The sequence below is a fragment of the Enoplosus armatus genome, chromosome 17 (genome assembly GCF_043641665.1).
Source record: "Enoplosus armatus isolate fEnoArm2 chromosome 17, fEnoArm2.hap1, whole genome shotgun sequence".
Taxonomy (NCBI): domain Eukaryota; kingdom Metazoa; phylum Chordata; class Actinopteri; order Centrarchiformes; family Enoplosidae; genus Enoplosus; species Enoplosus armatus.
The window spans coordinates 4,766,855-4,783,570 of record NC_092196.1 but is presented as its reverse complement, the minus strand read 5'-3'; the positions used below and the strand labels follow the sequence as shown (position 1 = coordinate 4,783,570).

At 45.3% G+C, this 16,716-nt stretch overlaps 2 protein-coding genes across 3 annotated transcripts; one reads left to right on the top strand and one right to left on the bottom strand.

The window, feature by feature from the left end:
- The first annotated feature begins 1,372 nt into the window (after positions 1–1,372).
- Positions 1,373–6,796, top strand: LOC139300112 (CCN family member 1). The gene is made up of 5 exons (XM_070923108.1): positions 1,373–1,423; positions 2,661–2,874; positions 3,581–4,021; positions 4,519–4,697; positions 6,491–6,796. The coding sequence occupies exons 1-5, from the start codon at positions 1,373–1,375 to the stop codon at positions 6,794–6,796; spliced, it is 1,191 nt and encodes a 396-aa protein (XP_070779209.1).
- Positions 6,797–9,767: 2,971 nt separating this feature from the next.
- Positions 9,768–16,435, bottom strand: ddx39ab (DEAD (Asp-Glu-Ala-Asp) box polypeptide 39Ab). Of its 2 annotated transcripts, none has more exons than XM_070922719.1 (10): positions 16,387–16,435; positions 15,222–15,439; positions 14,779–14,906; positions 12,996–13,272; positions 12,746–12,864; positions 12,475–12,606; positions 11,357–11,466; positions 11,028–11,172; positions 10,687–10,834; positions 9,768–10,306 (listed from the first exon to the last, which is right to left on the bottom strand). In XM_070922719.1, the coding sequence occupies exons 2-10, from the start codon at positions 15,427–15,429 to the stop codon at positions 10,290–10,292; spliced, it is 1,284 nt and encodes a 427-aa protein (XP_070778820.1). In that variant the 5' UTR covers positions 15,430–15,439; positions 16,387–16,435; the 3' UTR covers positions 9,768–10,289. The 2 variants fall into 2 exon arrangements, with proteins under 2 accessions (XP_070778820.1, XP_070778822.1); XM_070922721.1 differs by having other exon boundaries at positions 15,222–15,434; positions 16,387–16,421.
- Positions 16,436–16,716: the final 281 nt, after the last annotated feature.

The window sequence follows — 16,716 nt, the reverse complement described above, 5'->3', positions numbered from 1 at the left end:
CAAGAGGTGTATGCGAGTGTACATATGTCTGTGCAGCACAAGAATGCACTACTCCACATGGCACCATTTGGTTAAGTGCAGGGAGGTGGTTTACAGAGGATGAAGGGGGGTGATGTCTTCCCTGTTGACACAAATGACTGCAAGCATCCCTCGGCTTAATGATACATTTTAGGGAAAACTGCAAGGGAAAACAACAATTTAGACACCCACAATCCCTCTCACTGAATCTCAACAAGCGGCCCACTGCGCGTGCCTGTGCCACCGGTGAACGGTTGAATGTAACGTTAGTGTGTTTGAGAGTGCATAGATGTGGAATATGTATTTAACCCTCACACATAGACTATCAGTGTGCATCAGTGTGCAGCTCAGGTACTGCAGATGGCTGGTTTCCTGTGTGCGTGTGTGAGGGGATGACAGGAAGATTATCCAGGCGGTCCTTACCTCCGCTCTGCACTCTTCAATGAAAACCCAATTTTTGTCTGTTTACATGGGGAGCTGTTTGTGCATGTGTGTGTGTGTGTGTGTGTGTGAGTGGAGGTGGCCTGGGAACCTCTGAGTAGGTAAAAGGGATGTGGGGGCTAAAGACAGGATATGGAGGGAGGAAAAGAGAGTGATGAATTGCACAGGAGATTATCATAATCATTGTCAACATCACTATCACTCAATCATGTAGTTATACCCAGCTCCAAGGAACACTCTGCTCTCCTTGCATATGTACTTTATCTGTCCAGCTCTTGTCTGAAAGTATTTTTATAAAGTGGGGGAAGGAAATTCCTTGCTGTTTTCCATGGCTGCCCCTGGTATTAATGTAGCACAGACTAGCAGCTGAGTATATTTATTTTACTTTTCACAAAGCAGCAGCCGGACAGAGGTATGCGTGTGAAAAGAACTTTAAAGCATCAAAAATTATTTTCGCTCAAACATAAATAAATAAACACCCAGAAGCCAGGTCCGCTTTGGAATGTAGTAATTCTGAATTTTTATGAATGACTGCATTCATGCTTGGCCACGCCCCCCCCCCAAACCTCCGCGCTCAGTGTTGGAGCACCAAGCCCCGCCCCCCTCCCCTCCCTGTTTGGATACCTTGGCCGCGCGCCTGCCTCCTAATTGGTTAAAGGAGGTCCGGGGTGGGCGTGGCTGCCATAAAAAGCACGGGGCTGATATAAAGACGAGCCGCAAACTTTGATCGATGAAGATTCACAAGTGATGGAGGACATCTGAGGACCGTCGCGCATGTCGGATTTGTTTAACCTTTGTGGACAAAAAGCTATTGTTTCTAAACCAGTGGAGGATTTATTTTCCTGTGATATAAATTGCTGTTGTTGTTTTTTTTTTTTTTCACTTATTCCACTTCCACCAATCAGCTGACAGCATGAGGATACTGCTATTATTTGGTGTCCTGCAAGCGGTGACAGTCGGCTTGGTAAGTGTGTGAAGTTCACTTTCTGCCGCTGCTTCATGTAAACACTGAGGAATAAAGACTCCCGTGCCTGCACTCTACTGTAGCAGCAGCTCCGGCGGGTTTGAGCTGCTGTCGTCTGGTTAAATTATAGCCTAACCTTCCATCCATCTCTTTGCTGTATAGTACTGCATGTCAAAATAATGGTCTACTGAAATCCTGCCCCACTATTCGGCTGCACACCAGCGATGAATAATGTAGCTACCATACATTGTAGAGTGGTGTTTCAGAAGGTGCTCAAAACCTTCAGACACACTATTCCCTGTGAACTAAAGTCCTACTGCAATCAAACATACTGCAATCTAAAAATACTCCAATACTTTGAAAATGTCACTTTTAACAGAAGTGTGTATCATTAGGAAAATGTACTTAAAGTATCAAAAGTATCAATTCCCCCTGTGAGTTTCATACTTTTGTATATTATTGGATGACTTATTAATGTGTCAGAAACATTTCACTGTTGTTGTTAGTCAATGTTCGTGTTCTATAAGATCATCATATGTTTTGTCTTTAAATCTAAATAAACTGATGAAACTTGCCACAAACGTGTGTCTATCAGGGGTGTCTGAAAAAACTATATGTACATAAGCTTCCATCTCTCTGTAGGTCCAAAATTACACTACAGTAATATTATCCAACAGTTATACAAATGGAGATAAAAATACACTTAAGGTCAATATGTGACAGTGACAGTGGCACACCAGGACCTGGCCTTGGTTCAGACAGTGGCAGAGTCAGGAAGGGATCCTTTTAGGTGATCTGACTGTGGACAGTCAGACTAGCAGCTCTCTCTGATCTCAGTACCAATAGTTGTTGGAGTGGCTCTGGTGTGTGTGAGTGTGTGTGTGTGTGTGGAGAGAGAGGGGGTGAGAAACAAAAGATGTAGGAGCAGGAAGGTGGGTGTGGGGGGGGGGGGGGGGGGGGGGGTACGTACCTTTCATCCCTGTTCGCCCGGCGAATGCCAAGCGGAAGGCGACAGAGGGTTACAGATATCCCTGTGGGGTTTGGGACAGTGCTGGGTATTCAGTAAATGTTTAAGCCTCACACACTTTGAGGAATTTCTGTGATCTGTGAAACATGAGTCAAACTATTGTCCCGCTTGGTTCCAGTGTGGCTCCTCCTTACATGCAAAATGCACTGCATGAAGTTGGTTTGCCAATATTCAGGTTAACTAAAGTGCCCTCTGTGTCCCCTCCTGTAGGTGACGGCTGGCTGTCCAGTGGTGTGTGAGTGCCCGGCAGGGCCTCCGTCCTGTCCCCCAGGGGTCAGCTCAGTCCCGGACGGCTGCGGCTGCTGCAAGGTGTGTGCCGCTCAGCTCAACCATGATTGCCACGAAGGACGGCCCTGTGACCACCATAAAGGCCTGGAGTGCAACTATGGCAACGATGTGGGCCGTACCCATGGCATCTGCAGGGGTACGTACCGCAGGGGCGGAAGGAAGGTTGAAAGAGAGAGGGGAGGGCGAGGGTGGAGGGGGGCTGGGGGGTCAGCTGCAGGAGGAGTTCTTGGGTCTAGATTGGGCACAGGGTTTGGGGTTTAGCTCGGGGTTGAGTGAGGGAATGTGTAACTTCAGGGTGGGGAATCTGGCTTCCGAGCCAAGCGGCTGGAGTTTCTCTTTGATAGGGGCTTCGGGTTTGAAGCCCGTGCCACGTTTCAAAAACAGAGCACCTTCATGAGCTGCCATTGAAACAGGGCCAACTCCGGGATTTATATAAGTAGTTCAGTGTGTACACAAACAGCCCCATGAAACACACAAACACGCATGCACGCACAGTGGTATTTTTATATGTGTTTATTGGGGGGTGTTTCTATATAAAGGGGGGTATCCGGGGTGTTGTGTGGGGAGTCCCTCTGCGGGAGCGAAGGGGAAGGACATTGTAAACAAGTCAAAATTCCTCTCTGTTCTAAGAATAGAGCTTGCTTCATAAATCTGGAGATAGTGTGTCTCTCTCCTTACCTTCTATAATACAGATACATTTACGTACGAGCCCCTTCCTGTTTGTTCACTTTTCATCTGTTTCAGAGTTTTCTTTGGATCAAGAATATTTGATAGCTGAACTCTCAGTTTCTGTTCTTCAAAGTATTTTTGACCAACCTGTCTGTTTACTTCCTTTCCCTCAGCAAAGGCAGAGGGCCGCTCATGCGAATACAACGGGCGGATTTATCAAAATGGCGAGAATTTCCGCGCTGGTTGCAAGCACCAGTGCACCTGCATCGATGGGGCAGTGGGCTGTGTGCCCCTTTGCCCCAGCCATGTGCCCCTGGCATCCCCTTCCTGTCCTGCTCCGCAGCTGGTCAAGGTGCCAGGCCAGTGTTGCCTCAGCATCGACTGCCACAGGGGGACGACCATCGTGCCCCCAGTGCACCGCCGACCCCAGCCTCCAGCGTACCCGCCTTACCCCTTCATTCCCTACCCGGCCTACCCTTACCCAAAGCCGTACCCGAAACCTTACCGGAAGCTGTACCCCTACAAACCCAAAAAGGAGAAGGACACCCTGGGCAACGAGCTGGTGGATGTGGGGCGCAAGTGGGACAAGCCACGTGGAAACAAGCACCTGGCGGGTAAGAGAGGGTGCCGCCATGTCGCCTCAGAGTGCTGTCTGTTTCCCCCGCGCAGTAAAGCATCATGTTTATGTTTTAACCATTTTAGCCTCCTGACGCACAAACGGCCTCACTGTGAGCCTTTCCCTCTGCATCTGCGTGTGTGTGTCAGCATTTATGTGAGGCTTGTTTTCCACTGGCTCCTTGCACACCAGAGGTGCTCTCTCTCTCTCACACACACACACACACACACACTGCTCTCACACAGCACATACCTCTGTCACCCAGCTTTCCCCTCTCTGTAATCACCCTCTCTATGCGTCAGTGTTGCCTGTTCAGTGAATGAGGCTAGTGTGCTTTGCATCTCTGGACCTCTCCTTTTCCCTCTCTCTCCCACTGCCCCCGCCCCCCTCTCCAGCTTTACTTGTGCTGATCTCCCTTCTCTTCCTCTGACTCTCCATATTTTGCATCGTCCATTGTCGCTCTCCCTCACATGTCCTCTGTTTCATCTCTCCTAGCCTGGAGGCAGGTGGGAGATCAGTGCGTGGTTCAGACTACTTCCTGGTCCCAGTGTTCTCGGAGCTGTGGGATGGGCATCTCCTCTCGTGTTACCAATGACAATGCCCGGTGTAAGCTGATCAAGGAGACGCGTCTGTGCAACATTCGGCCCTGCAGCTCCATGTCTATCCCTGTCAAGGTGAGGAATGCGTTTGGTGCCATTAAGATTCTCTTAAAGGGATGGATTGCAGTTCTTCCCCTAATGGCCCACGGACATGCAGTCCAGCCACCATGCTAAATAGATTCAGGAAAGGATTGCTCTCAAGGGGTCAGATTGGTATTAATATCATGGCATGTATACAGCCCCCGCCAGTGAATCCCTCTGTAGCTGGAGCCGTTTCTGGTCCATTCTGTCTATTCACGGTTCTGTTGCTGTGTGGGGAAACATCCTCCGCAGTGTGACGGCAGAGCTGATTTAGACCACGTTTCCCCTGTGCAGCTTCATGCTCAGTTCATGGTTGTCCGAGTCTATATGATATAGTTTAAGAATTTGGGAAATACTTTCTGCCGGAGAGTTCCATGAGCACTCACATGTCTGTATGGTAAATATGAAGCTACAGCTAGCAGTCAGTTAGCTTAGCTTAGCATAATGACTGGACACCAGGGGGAAACAGGACAGCGGGACCGACTATTTCTTGGACGGGAGCAGTAACTTCCTGAGAAGTAGTCCGGCACCTACCAGACGTTTGTCGCAATCTCTGATAGCTTGTTTCACAAATTTTCATTTGAAGTAGCTGAAAATCACTGCAGCTTTGCTTTAGAAATAACACAACAAAATGTCCCTTTACACAGGCATAAATCCCAGAACTTTTCAGAGACGTGACAAAGGAAAAGCGCTCCCTGTGGGGGTTGTGTTTGGAGCTCTCCCACGCTGAACCTGCGACACTGTGGCTGTCAGCTGCACTCTGTGGCTCTTTGCTGTGTGATTTAAAGAGCGCTCGATTCGCCCACTCTGCTGCTCTCTCACATTTCATACACAGCACTCTCTCAGAAACATTCTGCCTCCCGCCATGAGCCACTCATGAGGTTGTTATGCACCTGTTTCTCTGTGCTCTCCCAGTGTTTGCCGAGTTGCTGTGGGTGTTAATGTGTATCGGTGTCAATCCTCAACTATTGTTGGCATGTTCCTCTCGCTGGCACTCATCTGTTGTACCGACCTTTTATTTTGTTTTCCCCTGTCTCTGTATTTAACTGGATTAGCTTTGTTTTTCATGTCTCAGAGCTTGAGTAATGAGTTATTTCATTTTGCTGTGCAGTTCTGGTTACAAGCAAATGGCAATATAATCCTACAAAGCTTTCGCCTGCTCTACATTTCTACAGAGCGTGTAGCATCACAACTGCACCAAAGAAAAGATTTCTAGCTATGCTGGCGACTCCAACGGGTCTGGCTCTGTGGATGGCAATGTCAGTTACTCAGTCGATCCACCACTGACTGAGAGTCCAGAATGAAACATCCTGAAATTTTGTACAAATTTCATGGTCCCCTGAGGACGATTCCTACTGACTTTGATGATCCTCTGACTTTTCCTCTACTGCCACCATGATAGATTGCCATGACATTTGGTGCAGACATTCATGTCCCCCGTGGGATGAACTGCAATAACTTTGGTGATCCCTTAACTTTTCATTAGTGCCACCATGAGGTCAACATTGTAATTTGTCAAATACTTGCAAAACTAATGACATCCCATACTTTTGTTTAGTGCTAATTAGCAAACGTTGGCATGCTAACACACCAAGTGGTTAACATTATACCTGCTAAACATCATCATATTAGCATTTTTACGAGCATGTTAGCATGCTAACATTATAATTTACCTCAAAGCGCTGCCTCATAGAGCCGCTAGCATGGCTGTAGACTCTTAAGGCTTGTTAAACTCCCTTCACCGGAAAACTGAGTCCACTCTTTCTCTCGTCTTTCTCCCTCCACAGAAAGGAAGGAAGTGCTCCCGTACCCATAAGGCCCCCGAGCCACACCGCCTGTCCTACGCCGGCTGCAGGAGCACTCGCCTGTACAGGCCCAACTACTGCGGTGTGTGCAGGGACGGCCGTTGCTGCTCACCCCGCCGTACACGCACTGCCAGTGTGACCTTCGCCTGCCCTGACGGCGAACGCTTCAACAGGTCTGTGATGTTCATCCAGTCCTGCAAGTGCAGCGACGAGTGCAACCATCTCAACGAGGCGGCCATGCCTCCACAGCGATGGCTCTACGGAGACACACACAAGTTCATTGACTAGCGGTATCACCCCCCAACCTACATTCCCTCACAAAAAAAAGACATTAACTCCCCCATAGTGATCCCCATTATAGAATAGCTGTCCTTAGTGTATCTATGAGTAGACGCAAGCGAGGTGCACACGTCAAAACATCTTTTCTGGAAGATTATTTGGGGAGGAATGGGGAGAAGAAGACTGAATCAGATGGGCGCATCTCCAACTTGGAAAGAGCAAAGTGACCAGCCCCTGCTGTAGTGTAGATAAAAAGTTGTTTCTGGCCTGGCCCAGACTTCTACAGACTGTGATAAAAATCTTTATGGAAAACATGGATGCAACCAGCCGCCATGTCACTGCCATGCACCAAATGTCCCCTGAACTCTGAGACTTTTGTTGGGGATGCTGGGACAAGAGCTGACACACACACACAAGCATAACTGTTGGTGTTTCTTTTGTTGATGGTGTAAATTCACATCACGGTTACTGAGCAACAGGTCTGACCTGCCAATAGAAAGCTGGCCTGACGTTGCTTTGGAGCCAAATATGAAAGCAGCTGGAATCATATGTCTTTACACGCCAATAACTTAGTATTGATAAACCAAATGAAGACTCATGGGGACGACCTGACAGCAAAGACTGGGATCGAAGATGGAGGAGCATCTCAGATGTCCTGACAGGAGGGTGGCTCGTGTCTTTTTATGGTATTTATTCACTGGTATTTATTGTTGAGACAGACATGATGACACAGTGGCCTGCCACCAGGGCAGGCAGGGCTGCTATGTTTGGAGCGTCAGCGTGGCTGAATGGGGCTCTGAGAGGGACAAAACAGCTGAGAGCTGTCAGCCATGACAGGGAGATGAGGACTCCCACAGATCCGGGGCTTGACCCCGAAGTCGCATCAGAGGTCACGGCGGTCAGAAAGCCATGTCTAATGGTGGATGATGAAGGCTTACAGGAGAAGAGGAGGTATGTACTAGAAAAAGACAGAGTTGAACCTGATGGGTTGAGGCTTTGTACGTATTAATGGGGAATATGTCAAAAGGTTGTTTACACAGCTGGACTCATCCCCTGCCTCGCCTTCACGAGAAACCGAGACATTTAGCAAGCACCAGAAGAACAAGCCTGGGATTCAGGCGCCAAGAAGTCGACCGCCTAATTCTTTTGCAAATTACAATCCTGACTCTGAGGGGCAGTGAGAGAGAGAGAAAATCAGCCACTCTTCTGGTTTGCTATAAAAAGAAAATAAAGTGTACTGAGGTAAACATGTAATTTGTGACTAGCGGGTGGAACCGCTCTGGTGCCCAATCTGGCCTGTAATCGAGCAGCATGCCAGCTCACTGAAACAAAACAATAACTCGTGTTTCTTCATGTTTAAGTGGCGTCTGTTTCTGAGAAATGCTCAAATGTCGAAGGCTGTGCTGTCAGCTGACATCACTGGCGGGAGCAGAGAAGAGCTTTTACAGCCCTGCAAAGGACGGAGCCAGGGCTGCCAGAGGACGATAAGAGCCTATTTCTGAGGACATTTCAAACGAGGGGAATTCTGTATTATTCTACCATTTTTGTGGCCAAAATCGTTTACCATGACTGAAGCACCCAGAACATCTTTCTTGACTGGGACTTGGGTTAAAGTTCACGCACCTTACAACAGCCTTGATCCATGACCTTTCACCTTTTATCTCATGCAAAAGTAATAATACAGAGGGACTGAGAGGTCATTTCAAACTGATTTTTTTATCTTTACTGAGTACACATTTTAAATGGGTGATTCCAAATTATTTGAAGCACCATTTTATCATTTCAGATGTGTTTTCTCTCGTGCCATAAGAAAGTGGCTCAGACATTTCTTCAGTTTTCTGTGAAACTGGAAAATATTTTTGCATTTTCTATCTCTTGGCTGCAGTGGGCTTTCTTATTTAAGAGACACTGCGTCCTCCGGGCCTCACAACCTTGTTAAGGGGGTTTTAAACGTCATGTGATTAAATAAAAAAAAAAAGTGTTTGGTAATTTGTTTGCCACGTTGCCATTGCTATTTGCCTATGTAGATGCTGTGGTTTTGGTACTGTATGTCTAGTTTTGTTGAAGGACACTATAGAGCAGCTATGTACAGATGCATTGTTACCTTCTTTGTAGTTCTATCTGCTGTATAAGGGCCAATCCTTTTACCCAGTTATACTGAAGTAGTCCATGTATAGTTTAGCACTGAACGAGGGAGGGTTCAGATCCTTTATGAGCATCAAGTGCCAATTGGAAGCATGATTGTATGTCTACTCGTGTACATTAACACCATCTGTAACAATGTCATGCTTTTTAAGATTACATATTAAAAACTGTTTACAAAGAGGCAAAAAAAATCTAGTTTCCACGTGCCTCACAACTGTTTCCCTTGGACACACATTTGAATTTTGAGTGGGAATGAGGTCATCACTTTGCATTTTTCAATAAAGAAATTTTCACTCCGACAAATGTTGAACACCAAAGTGATCATTTTCCTGTCATGTAGATAAAATGACCCAATGATGAGTTTCAAGTCAGTCTACAGCCATGCTAGCAGCTCTGAGGCTGTACTTTGTGCTAAATGTTAAAATCAGCACGCCAACAGTGCGTTTCCAAAGTACTGGACAAATTATAATTTATAATTATATAAAGAGTCGGTCTAGACCTGCTCTATTTTGTAAAGTGTCATGAGATGACTTTGTTGTGATTTGGCGCTATATAAATAAAATTGAATTGAATTGAATTGAATTAAAAATGTCACCTGATGGTGGCGCTAGATGATAATCTTCAGGCTGCTTGTAGTGCAATATTCATTGATATTGGCTAAATCCTCAAGGCTTTTGATTGTGTGACAGGCATACAAACAAATTAACGACATTGTGATTAGTTTTAAATATTTTTTTAAAATGCCAAAACAAGATACATAACAAGCATCAATTATTTCATTATACAGCGTGCTAATGACACTTATAATCAGAATTGGCAAATTCAGCACTAGGACTCCACTTGGTGACTTCATTTATTTGAGGCATTCAATTGGAAATTCAAAGAAAGAGCTGCCACATGAGCTAAACTTAACTCACTACATGACTACTGTATACCAATCAACTTTTGCAATGGGGTGGGGGGACAAAAGCACACAACTTCTTATACAAACCAGTTTGAACATTTAAAAAGAGGGCTAAAAATCACTTTAACATGTTCCTCAGAACTACTTTTCTATACGTTTCCCTGAAGCTCTGCTGGAGATTGAAATCAACGAAAATGGGGTAGAGACTATAACCTAACAAGAGACCACAATAGTAAAAATGGCATTTTATAAAAAGTTTTAATTTCATCAAGCAAAAAAAACAGTAAAAGACAAATTAAAATCAACCATACCAGCCCCCCCCCTCCCCAAAAATAAAAATAAAAGTCTGGTGAACACAGGGAACGAGCAGAGCTTTTAAATCAACAGTGAAGTACGTCTACTTCCAAATACAAGACAGGATCCGTGGTGGAGACTTCTGCTTGGCTGGAGGACTCATCTGGACTGCTCGACTATAGGGGGGACAGAGGAGGAGAGACGTGAGTTGTGCGCGTCAAAGATCAGCGTGATGAGCAACAGCTGAGCATACCAACTGCTCACCAACAGGTTAAACATGTGAGGGCAGCGTCCATTTGATGAGAGCCCCGCGGTTACATGGCAGCACCAACTGCTGTCTCTTGTTGCCAAGATGACTCTGGAGGTTTATTACGTAAGCTGATTATCTGTGGGGCAACCTTCAGCTGATCTCACTGGATTAAACAGCCCAGCGAGACACAGCATCAAGAATTTGCAGCGATATCATGGTTTGATAATTAAGTGCATTGAATCCACAAATTACAATCATTCCAACTGGTCGGGCCAACATCAGGCATTCGGAAATGGAAAGACTTACTGTAAGAGGAGATGTCAATCTCATCCGGCAGCTCGGCCACGTTGACCTCGAAGCGGTCCTGCACATCGTTCAGGGTCTTGGCGTCGGTCTCGTCCGACACAAAGGTTATAGCCAGCCCTTTGGTCCCGAACCTACCAGCACGGGCAACCTGACGGGTGCAGGGGAGTGAGTTCAATCAGTTTTGGTACACATGTACCAAAAATGTAATACTTCACACATCTATACAATCATGCAGGTTATGGCACACCACTACGGTATTACCAGGATGTTGCAAAGATGCCGCAGCACACAAACATTAAAGCAAAAAAACAGGCGCAGTTGTTTTGCTGTGCAGTTCTCACCCTGTGCAAATAGGTGTCAGAATCTTCTGGCATGTCGTAGTTGAAGACGATGTTGACCCGCTCAATGTCCATGCCTCGGCCAAAGAGGTTAGTGGCCACCAGGATCCGCCTTTGGAAGTCCTTGAATTGCTGATAGCGAGACAGTCTGTGGGGTGAGAAGGGGCAGGAGAGTGAGAATTAACACAGCTGCTGCAGGCGTTACTAGAGGCAATGATGTGTTGAGTTAACTGATGAGGCCTCATGCTCCATGAACACTTAGCATTCAGAGCTCCATAGATCATATCTTTATGAGAGTTGGTATACAAGAGGAAGGTGTGTGTGTGTCTCACCTCTCCTCCTGAGCCATTCCCCTGTGGATGGCAATGGCAGGAAAATTTTGGTCCAGCAGAAGCTGAGCCAAAGCGATGCAGCGCGCGACTGACTTGACAAAGATCACCACCTAGAGGCAAAGCAAAGGTATTGAAATGCAGCTGCTGAGCCAGAAACCCAGACGAGACTCCTACAGATCCCGAATTAGGGATTTTAAAGTACAGTGGAATGAATCTCAATGACTGAACAGCTTTAAAAAAGGAGTTGTTTGACACCAACTTTCTTACCAAGAGTTTAATGAGAGGCTTGATACCACTTTCCTGTCTGTAAGTTCAATGTCAGGCTACAGGCCGCAGCCAGTTAGGAAGCACCAAGACAGGGAACAGGGGGATCCCACATACCACCTCTGAAGCTCCTAAACAAGTCGTATCTCATTTGTCTAATTTGTTTAAAATAAGATGATCCTTTATTAATCCCTCAGCGGGGGGAATGTGAGTCAGACCATTTCTTGGCCGGGACCAGGCACTTCCTGAAGTCTCCACTGTTCAGAGCCAAGAAACAGTCTGGCACATAACCCCCGTAAAACCATGCACACTTTTCACACTTACGTTTTTCTACGGATTAAGAGATAACATATGAATTAGGGAGTTTTAGCGGTGCTGGTAGGTGTATGCTGTTGCCTTTAGACAGAGCCAGGCTAGCTGCCCCTGTCCCTTTCCAGTTTTATGACAAGTTAAGCTAACCAGCTGCTAGCTGTAGCTTCATACCTTCTGGACAGACGTGAAAGTGCTATAGACATCTCGATAGTGGCAAGAAAAAGGAATAATGCATTTCCCAAAACAGCAAACTATCCTTCAATTTAGAGTGTGCATTTAATTTTAATTGCACTCAAAATTAGCAACATGGTAAAACTCCCTAACTTATTTTACAGGATTTTTTTTGGGAAGCAACTTTTCCCAGTTCTGTAACCCCAAATTACAAGACTTTCTACAACTGTGGAAACCATGGCGATAGGTGCTACGGTCACATTAATACAATTAGAGTGTATGTTTGACAATTCTAAAACTTTCTAGCAAAACTTTGAGTTACATAATATTCCAAATGATACTGCGACAGCAATGCAGCTCCATCACTTTACCTGGTTGAACTCCAACACGTCAAGCAGGTCAAAGAGCTTGCGGTTCTTCTCGCTGTCCTTCAGCTTGGAGTAGTACTGTTGCAGGCCGTGGAGTGTGAGTTTGGTCTCGTCATCCACAAATACTTCCATGGGCTGTACATGAGATGACAGCGGGTAAAGTTAGGTAAACTACAGTTGCAATGTGTGAAAAATTCAAATGTGCAGCAGCAGCTTTCCTACTGATAAAACAAACTGTTCAGGGAAACTGAAGAACACTTCATGGATCACTTACATCTTGCATGAATTTGCGGCAGACTGGTCGGATCTCCTTACTCAGGGTTGCGCTGAACATCATGACCTGCTTCTCATGAGGTGTACTCCTGAAGATGTCCTGTACGTCACGCCTCATATCTGTTACACAAGAAGAAGGCCGGGGCATACAAATGATTAAATATTGTGTTTGGAGGGTGGGTGCCCTCACCAGATACACTGATGTGGAACCAATGAGAAGAAATGTCGGCAAATACTCGACCAAAACGCACCTAGCTGCTCCAGCATTTTGTCGCACTCGTCCAGGACAAAGTGCTTGACGTTCTTCAGAGGGAGGGTCTTGTTCCGGATGAGAGCGAGGATGCGGCCCGGCGTTCCGACAACAATATGAGGGCAGTTCTTCTTCAAGACGTCCTCATCCTTCTTGATGGCCATGCCACCAAAGAATACTGCTGCCTTTACTGTGGGCATGTACTTGGAGAAGCGCTCATACTCTTTACTGATCTGGAAGGCCAGCTCTCGTGTGTGGCACATGACTAATACAGACACCTGAGGAGTAGACATACAGGAACACGGACTCAGAGACTGCATCATGAATTCACTGAAATGTACAGTGAAAACTTTAAAAAGACAACGTAATGTGCAGTTATAACAGCAATTCTGACATGATCATTCAAGGTTGGCCGATTTGATGAATGTAACGGCTGTCAGCAGAGTCCAGCACTGCTGTTTTTTTGTCATCTTACCAATTTAATGGTCTGCTCCTTGGGAAATAATTAAGTGGCAGTTGGAGTTCAGAATCCATGGGCCTTATTATGCACGTTCTTGTTGCACTTATTTCCAACTAGTCTTTCAAAAAACAGGGCAGTGAATCATTGACTGAATTTATCGATTGGTGCTGAATAGCAACGGCAATTCATAAATCTTATTTGAGAACTAGACCAAAAGCTACATGGGCACCCTGACCACTTCATAGCATAGCGTGGGAGAATACCCTCACCAGGGCCAGATGGGTTCAGGTCCCCTGCCACGCTGTCCGTAATAAACACACGACTAGATCCTTAGACTCCAGGGTATATGACGGATTTAATGAAGATATGAGACACCAATGTTTCCCTTGTCAGACGTTTTCTCAATATGCCCTTTTCCCAAAAACTGTATCTACATCATCCTCCCACTGCATGAGATTGTGCCACTTTCGGTCTCAGCGCTCATCGACGCTCTTGATTCAGATACTATTATAATTTGTATCATGTTTGATTTAACAAAATCAACTGGCTAACTGATACATTGGTGTCTTATCTTATATTCCGCAGGCCTTTATCATCTCCACTCCATGTTCAACATGTCCCTTCTCTTTTTAACTATTATGTTTCAGCCTATTACAAAGTTCATGAAAAATAAAAGGTTTCCTGTTAATTAATACATAGCAAAAAATATCCCCACCTGTTTGTTCATTTGGAGGCTGCAAATAGTGTTGGACAGTTGTTCAGCTTGTCTTTACAGCTCATCGCTTACAAAGATCTCAAGGGGACTTACTTTGTTTAATTGTAAAAGAATATAGGCTATAGGCTTATGTTTTAGTAAAATTAGATTTTCACATCAAAGACGGCAGATGTCAGAGGATACAGTGAAGGCAAATAAATTCAAACAGAATAAGTGGGGACTCGGGACTCCCGCCTCCTGCATGCACAGCGCACACACCTGAGTGAATACATCGGCAATTGTTGGTTATTGGGCTGATGGTGGCCGGTTGGAAATGTTTAAAACATTGCCCAACCTTATTATTTGTGCAGTCTTTGTACCGGCACAGAACAAATGTTTAGCAAAACCCATATACATTGCACTACCATTTATATCCATGCTTTCCATCTCTAACTTCCATCAGCCGAGGCTGGAAGGAAGCCACTGAATATAAATGCACCATTGTGCATGCTAGACAAAATAGCAGGTTGTGATTACATTTGAGGGTGTAAACAAATGCAAGTTTGAAACACAATGATCCCTTTACTTAATTCAATACACACACCTCGTGTGTTGAACACATGTACTGACCTGTCCATCAACAGGTTCAATCTGCTGCAGTGTGGCCAGCACAAACACGGCCGTCTTGCCCATACCAGATTTGGCTTGGCACAGGATGTCCATGCCCAGGATAGCTTGTGGGATGCATTCATGCTGGACTGGAGACAAAAACATTAAGCAAGTGCATTCACATTATAGGTCAGTGCAGCAAGTATTTCAGGCTATTGTACCGAGCGCCTGGACATGCATCGTTATAATGTGCATTTTATGGGACACAAAGCAGGTCCAGCTCCTGCAAATGCAGATATCTACAAAGGCTATATTTACAGCAACTTACAGCATGGTGTTAAACAAAGACTTCGTAATGAAATTAGGTAGGAACTTCTCTAACAATGAGCCACTTGTACAAGCCCCTGTTAGCCATATTCAACAACAAAAAAAAAAAAAGGTACACACAAACAAATGACCCTCACCTTCAGACGGATGCTCAAAACCACAATCAATGATGGCACGGAGCAGCTCTGGTTTGAGCAGAAAATCTCTGAAGCCGGAGCTGTGGATGGAAACGTAGGAACCCTTCACCTCCTTCTTGCCTGCAGGGGCTTCACTCTCAGGGGCTCCTTGAGGCTCTTCATCTTCTTCATAATCGAGCAGCTCGTTATCAACATCATTCTCAGCCATTGTGTCTAGACTGGGAAAACAAAGATCGGTGTTTAATCTGTTTCGGTGGCTTTGTCAGATCATCACCTACCATGGCTGAAACCACCCCCTGGCTGGGTTTTACGTGGGGGGGCTGTTAAATAAGCCCACCTGTTGTTGCCGTTCTTTGTGCCAGGTTTTACCACGCGTTTTTAAGTACATGTAACATCAAGGGTACAAGGGTGGAAATGTATATTTGCCTCCATGATTTCATTTCGCATAAACAGTGATAGTAATTCTGATGATGTAAACCATACACTGAATATTGGCAATGCTGTATGTATCCCGCAACCCCATTATAAAATGCGGGGCCAGTGAGTGAGACATGCTAGGCTCTTTCGCTAAAATCAAGAGGACGCACATATTAGACCAGGCCTACATTAGAGTGCGATGAATGCAAATCAAAGTTGTACTCTTAAATAAATACAATATCACATACAAATCTGGTCAAATGCAAAAGCTTAGCCGACACTTACAAACGTAACCAAAGCTTAGCTTCTGAGCCGTGTACAACACTGGGAGGCTATTGTGTTGCATAACCATTGCTAACGTGGCAAGCTAACTTGCCACATTATTCTGCTAATTGACCAGCTATCCTATACGAATAATATAAATAGAAAACATGTAAGTAATTACTAAGAAGGATTTACACGGAATATAAAAAGGCTACGCACTTACTGAATATAAACAAATCTAAAGAAGATCGGTGGGTTGGCAAAGTTGCCGTAATCTAATGCTAGACTACAAAACGCTAGCTAGGCTAGCTCAGTGGTGCCCTGAAGCAAACAATTAAGAAAGCTATTTCCTTCCACCAGAGTAGCTACTTTGTGACTTTATCAACATCAATCTCACTTGCGACTTCCTCAACGTCAGACACATTTTGAAAACTCTCTAGTTACCACAATAAATACGATATATTCCATGATATTGCATCCTTACCTTAACGGTGTTAGCTACGCGTCCACCTACAGATCAAAACCGCATGGGAAGGCCTCAGTTGGTTTATACGAGTAACCGGAAGTTCCGCCTCCGCTGAAGCGCGTTGACACCATTGGTGAATTTGGACAGCCACCGGCAAAAGTAGTCAGCGATTGGACAAAAAGTGTGCCGCAGTCCAACGCAGTTTAAAAAAGCGGGATACAGCGGCGCTTGACTTTATGTATGGAAAGCCACGAGGGACACGGTAAATAGTATTAAATAAATAAATGTGCGCAATGAAATAAATGAATTAATATTATACAAAAAATAGTAGATAATTGGGAACGGTAA

Coding starts and splice junctions, on each gene's coding strand:
- LOC139300112 (XM_070923108.1), top strand. CDS start 1,373: ATGAGGATACTGCTATTATTTGGTGTCCTGCAAGCGGTGACAGTCGGC. Junction 2,875..3,580: donor TACCCATGGCATCTGCAGGG/GTACGTACCGCA, acceptor CCTTTCCCTCAG/CAAAGGCAGAGGGCCGCTCA. Junction 4,022..4,518: donor TGGAAACAAGCACCTGGCGG/GTAAGAGAGGGT, acceptor CATCTCTCCTAG/CCTGGAGGCAGGTGGGAGAT.
- ddx39ab (XM_070922719.1), bottom strand. CDS start 15,429: ATGGCTGAGAATGATGTTGATAACGAGCTGCTCGATTATGAAGAAGAT. Junction 14,907..15,221: donor TTTTGAGCATCCGTCTGAAG/GTGAGGGTCATT, acceptor TTTTGTCTCCAG/TCCAGCATGAATGCATCCCA. Junction 12,607..12,745: donor GCCGCAAATTCATGCAAGAT/GTAAGTGATCCA, acceptor TCTCATGTACAG/CCCATGGAAGTATTTGTGGA.